Genomic DNA, 6,212 nt, shown 5'->3' with positions numbered 1-6,212 from the left:
AATTTCTTCACGTTTAAGTTGTTGCTGAACTGCCTGAGGGTCTTTGCTTTGATCCATGGTGAGGTTGTGGATGCTTAATGCTGACTTGGTTCATAACAAAGCAACTATTATTAGTATTAATAATATGAGTAATAGAAGTAATAGTATCAGTAAGTTACCTGTATTTGAAGATTTGGAAAGTGTGTACATCGTCTTGGTTCCCCATGATCACATGCATCTATTCCTAGTAAAAATGTTGGATAAGTCACCTCATTTCCTTGGTTTATTGTTGTAGTTTTTTGTTTATTATTTGTTAAATATTGTCTTGGTATTTGACTTTCTAGGTATAATAGTCCAGTCCTTGGATCAACATTGAATAATATCCCAGCTGTTTCACCTTTTATTGTATAAGATACTTGTCCATTTAAACCTTCATCTGGATCTATTGCTAATAACTAGATGAAAATAAAATAAATAATAAGTCGTATAATAGAACGCTTAAAATACAAAATAAACAGTCCCAGAGTGAACATCAACTCTGAGATGTAGGTATATCAAGTTGACGAGTCCCAAATAGGACGAAACGCGCGTTCAAAGCTAGCCACCACCCACCTTCGCAAAGAAAATAAGTTAGTTGGATTAGTCGACATATTTTTAAATTATCTAACAATAATATAGACGTCACTATTTTGACAAGGAAGGAAGTTTACGGGTAGATTCAACTATCTTTAGAACAATTATGAACGAAGGTAAAATATCAGTTGGTTAACAGTACAGTTGAAAGTGATGGGTTTTGGAATCCAAAACTGTTGATTTATTGACCTGCTTGAAAGATGCATGTATTTTGAAATGGTAGAGAAGATTTGTAACTGAGATGGATGATTTTTGGTTTTTTTTATTCTCTGACTTGAATTGTAGAAGTTTGTGCTGTTGATGTCGTTCAGAAGAATGATGAAAACTCCATGACCAAACCATTCAGCTCAGAGAACGAAACTCCATCGAAATTATCTACCTGAGCCACAAATCTTCACCATCTCAAAAGGATTTCTATCCAGATTTCTTGATACGTCAAAATGTCTATTGTATCAGACAAGAATAAAATAGCTGTCCAGTAAATTTTAATTTTTTCATGGTTTTCTAGATGTAAAACTATAAAATCAACAATATCCAAGACTCTCTATATTAGGCATATTTTTCAGTTTGCATGTGTTTAATATGGAAAAGGTGGAAACGTTCACGTACCTGGTCAACATCATCGATGAAGAAGGAGGATCCGATGCAGATATAAAGTCAAGGAATGGTAAAGAAAGGGTAGCATCCCTACAGTTGAGGAACATATGGAACTCAATCAACATCAAAGTGAGGATCTTCAATACTAACATCAAGACACTTTTTACTGTAAGAAGGTGAAACTTGGAGAACTACTACAATCATCATCAAAAGAGTACGAGTATTTCTGAACAATTGTCTACATAAGATACACAATGTCCGTTGTCCATCATCAATAGCTTAATGCGTGAGAGAACAAACTAGCATTGATCTGAAGAGTAAATCAGGAAAAAACGCTGGAGGCGGATAGGACATACTCAAAATCTTGATATTAAGGAAGAAAAGATGAAGGCGAAAGAATACATTGCGTTGGGAATTAGAATCGGATGTGTAAAGGATTAATAGCAAGTGGAAACAGGTGGAAGGATTGTCTAAGACAAAATTTTGGGGTGAATGTTGGTGGGTGATCTATGCTTCTCAAGGAGAGCTAACAGGCGTAAGTAAGTAATTAATGTGTATAATAATAACTACTTACTCCATAGAAGGAACATTTTGTGAGGAAGATGTATTATATATTTGAATTTAAAATGACTATGACAAGAATCCAGAAATTATGTATATTATGAATCAAAATACAAAATTTAGTTCATTTCAGTTAATTGTCACTCCTCATTTGGTAATCAAAGTAATCATGGGAACCCATGAGAGTGAATGATTATTTATTATTATTGATTTTAACGTATAAATATTGGTGCAAGGGGGCACCACACAAATCTCATTTAATTTGTGATACTGCCCACGTGCCCAAACTGAAACAGGTAGTTTTCTTAGGGGACCACACCTGGAGCCTTTGACCTAGAGGTCTGATCCACAAAGCAGTGGAACATCGTGAGGAAATGCAGTCCCATGGTTGCCGGGACCAACGATTGATTCATACGCCATTTGTTCCCTCAGGATCCTGGAGCTCATGTGCACTATTAGTTTGGAATTAGGGTTTTCTAACTCACCCAGGTGGAGTCCTTGTGTCCACCAATCCGGTTAAAGCACCGGATATTCGTTTTTCGTCCTCTCGATTTCGTAAACAACAGTCATGCCACGAGAAGGCAGTGAGTAGGACTTCCTTGATAGAGGCTATATACGCATGGCCATGTGAGAGCATTTGGAGGAGGAGATCGGACTCTCCTCACTCTCGGCCGTTCTAGGGCATTCGGGAGGAAGAGTGAGTGAAGTATTACTAATTAAAAAAAAACTAAAAAGTGAATTTGTATTTTATGGATCATTTCAATGAATAAAAGATCAGTACCTATTTATAACACTTTGATACGAAGTCAGAATATGCAAAGTAAAAAAAATTAATTTAGAAATTAAGACAAATGTCTTTGTTTTTCTTTATCTGAACTCATCTTAGAAGAAAACAAACTTCTTATCACACTTTCCATCTTTAGTCTTCTATTTTAATGACTAAAATGTCGGATATCTAATAGACAATCAGAATTAGCTAGAAAGTAAGTGTTAACCTGTTATATCTTGTGTCCACCTTGTGGATGCCCTGTTAATGTATAACGTGATAAGACCGCTAATCAGAGAGCAGCAAATTATCGATCGGACCAATGATACACAGAAAACCGTACGAGCAGTCTAGAGTACTTGTAGGTCCTGTTTTCTGTATAGCACAGTCAGTTAAGTCTAGAACACCAATCTCAGCCTCTGCGGTATGAATCATTATTCTCAAACATACTGGGTTTATATACCAATCAAACAGACCACATTGTACCATAAAATAGAAAATAACATTTGTACAAGATTTAGCCAAATGTGGCTGTGAATGGAGGGGAAACAGTAATTAATGGATTAGGGATAACTCAAGAATGGTAAATCGTATAATAATAGTCTATAGATCAAAACAAAGCTTATAATAAGAGGAATACGAATATGAATAGTTTAGTTACTTAACAATCATACAATAGGAAATATACATATCATATTAGTCCATAAATAAGTCCCAAAGTAGTCACCTATCGCTATTGTAATCGGGACGAAAACATAATCATTCAATATAAATCAGTTTATCGTTGATATTGACGAAATGTCATAAATCTAGTTCATATTTCATTTTGTTTTGTTGCTAATTAAAAAAAAACCTTCCTCACTATTGATGTTTTTGTTTAAGTTAAGTAAAACAAAAACGAAGTTTGTTTGTAAAGACAAAGAAAATCAATATTGAAAAGTTATTTAAAACTTTCTAATTCCCTAATTAGTTCCATTGAAATATATAGATGATTAGGTCTTTGATCATAATGATCTGAAAATCAATGGAATTTCATCATGATGAGATTAGAATTGATGGATGAACTTTGAGTGACGTGAAAATGACCTTAAGAATGTTCACCTACAAAATTAGGTTACTCAATTAAGCTCAGTGATCTGTCGGTTAAGTGCTCTGGAGCGAGACTGGTAGATCCTGGGTTACTGCTGACTGTACAGAGGTGTGACAGCAGTAAGGTGTTTCCTTCAAACAACCAGCATAACAGCGATGCTGCCTTCCCACAAGGAGGAGTGGTGTTAGAAAAGGTCGACCCTAAAAATGCACACCTCGCCTTATCTCACGGACATCCGTCTCTGGAGGTAAGGTCCCAACAAGTACGGAGATAACACACAAACTACCCACAAAAAGGTCGTGTGTGACCGACCTCAAGCAGTTGTTCCTTTGGGCACTGCGGTCACGCTCTCAGGTCATTAAGACCACTTATAACCCGATTTCCTTTTCAGGTACCTCTAGAAGAACCCTTCCACGGTATGGGCAACCGGGAAGTGATAACTGCCCTCATACCTTTAACAGCACTCAAGACCACTAGAGATCCTGGGTTTGAATCTCGTGAGGCGAGATCATGGATGCACATTGTCACTGAGGAGTTCCACAATAGGACGAAACGGCCGTCAAGCAGTGCTTCCAGGTTTTCCATGGTGGTCTAGCTTCAATTGACTCATGATTTCAACTATGAAAATACTGAAATCTCCACAAAACCCCTTCTGATTGGATATTATATGTTATCGTTTGATTAGTTATTCGTTATGTATTGTTCAAACACCGTATCAAATTTGAGATAAGAAATAACCTCAGTATTGTACAATAAAACACCCTGAAGATTAGTAATCGTGTATATAAACTAATCGACAACTTTGCTAAAAAAATTAATTACTAAACTACTTACTTACTTCGAGAAGTAAAAGATCTTAATAATCAGGTCAACAGCTAGTAGGAAAAACAAAAGTTAGAGTAGACACCCTTGTCTGACACTATTCTTTGCTCCTAATGAATCCATGAGTGGCCTCAATGAATAACTTAGCAATTTAATCACTCATATGAACCTTTTAAAACAATGATGACATTCTCAGATACTACATAGTATTGAAAAAAACTTCACAAGGTGTTTCTATCCATGTTATTGGATGCTTTATCATAATCAAAGAAGTTGATGTATTGTGATGCGTTCCGTTCCATCAAATGTGTAACACTGACTAAAGATGTTGTAATTTGATTTTCTCATTTGTCTAGTCTAGATCGATAGCTATTGCATTTTTGATTAATCTTTAGTGGGAAGCAGTAACCAGAGGAGTTCAACCAAGTCTGTTGTAGAGATATCAACTCACTGAAGACAATTGGTGAACATCGTGGATTGGTTGAAATTAGACAATAACACCGTTGGATGTCGGCTCAGCGATTTATCGGTTAAGTGCTCCGGCGCGAGACTGGAAGATCCTGGGCTCGAATCTCGCGAGTGCGGGATCGTGAATGAAACATTCAGAAATAAAACGACTTCATTATAAACAGAGATGGATGGTCATTAGTAGTGGGGTTCAAAACATGGGTTTTGTTCTTATCGGGACTCTTCAGATAGGACGTGACTGCATCACATAGTTGATGTTTACTCTGGAACACATATCTAGTACCGTTCATTACAAACGTTATCGTGTTATTCATGTAGCTTATAATGCTTGTGATATGAGGCGATATCGAGGCAATTCGCACAAGATGCACATATGTTAATAAATGACTGATCGATTGTAGTCCTAAACATCAATAAGAAGATTCTTTGTTTTCACTCATTTATTTTAAATCACTGAGTGAATCACAATTTTTATAGTCATTAGATATTAGATGGATGGAGTCAATCTGTGGAAAATCATTGACCCAGGATTAATGGTTCTCGAAGTTTTTGTTCTAATTAAGTTTAAAGGGAGGCAAAATCCGACTCACAAGTCCTCATCGTACCTGCTGGATCATGGCAACTATCCCAAGTACTAACGTGAGCGGTAATGAGGGTGGTGGAGATTGGCCTAATCAACCACTCTACCAATACTCGAGAACAATTACGAATGCTACAAAGAGTCATTGCATAACTATTGAGGGTTCAAAAAGATGGTAAAATTGAGTTTGCCCCCCCCCCAAAAAAAGCCGAATGAGAGTGTTATGTAATGGTTCTGCGTAAGCAGTTCAGAAACAGCTATCCCGCCTCGGTAGTTGTGCCGTGCTTCGATGTAGCACTCTTCTCCATAAGGGCCTACTAGGCTTCACCATTCTTTATGACTGGAAAAGGGGGGTGAAAAATTAAGTTTAAAACGCATGTGACGGAGTATTATAATCAGAGATATCACTAGTGAGCTGTTGCATATTCAATTGACCTCATATGTTACGCAGGTATGTTTGCTTCATTCACAATTCTTCAAGTTCCCGAAAACTGTCTACAGCATATGATTTCATATTCTAATTTTTCATTTTCATTACCTTTCTCGATTGACAGTATAAGAAGATTACTGAGGTTTCTATCACGGACTAATGCTAGTTAGAGAACCACTGAGAAATAGGAATCGCTATTGCTTCGTAGTATAGGATTCTTAGGCAGTGGGCATACTTAATCCTACAGGAGATCGGAGCTTGAGATCTCACGCTCTATGTCAGATGC

The 6,212-nt window shown here is 36.8% G+C and overlaps 1 protein-coding gene across 1 annotated transcript; it reads right to left on the bottom strand.

The window, feature by feature from the left end:
- Positions 1-146: 146 nt before the first annotated feature.
- Smp_193230 (hypothetical protein) lies at positions 147-434 on the bottom strand (the record flags this gene model as incomplete). The annotated part of the gene is made up of 1 exon (XM_018792132.1): positions 147-434. A coding segment is annotated over one exon (288 nt), but the record flags the coding sequence as incomplete, so codon positions are not given.
- Positions 435-6,212: the final 5,778 nt, after the last annotated feature.

The sequence above is a fragment of the Schistosoma mansoni genome, assembly GCF_000237925.1.
Source record: "Schistosoma mansoni, WGS project CABG00000000 data, supercontig 0686, strain Puerto Rico, whole genome shotgun sequence".
In the NCBI taxonomy this organism is placed as follows: domain Eukaryota; kingdom Metazoa; phylum Platyhelminthes; class Trematoda; order Strigeidida; family Schistosomatidae; genus Schistosoma; species Schistosoma mansoni.
Note: the sequence above shows the minus strand (reverse complement) of the source record. Positions and strands in the feature narration are given on the sequence as shown.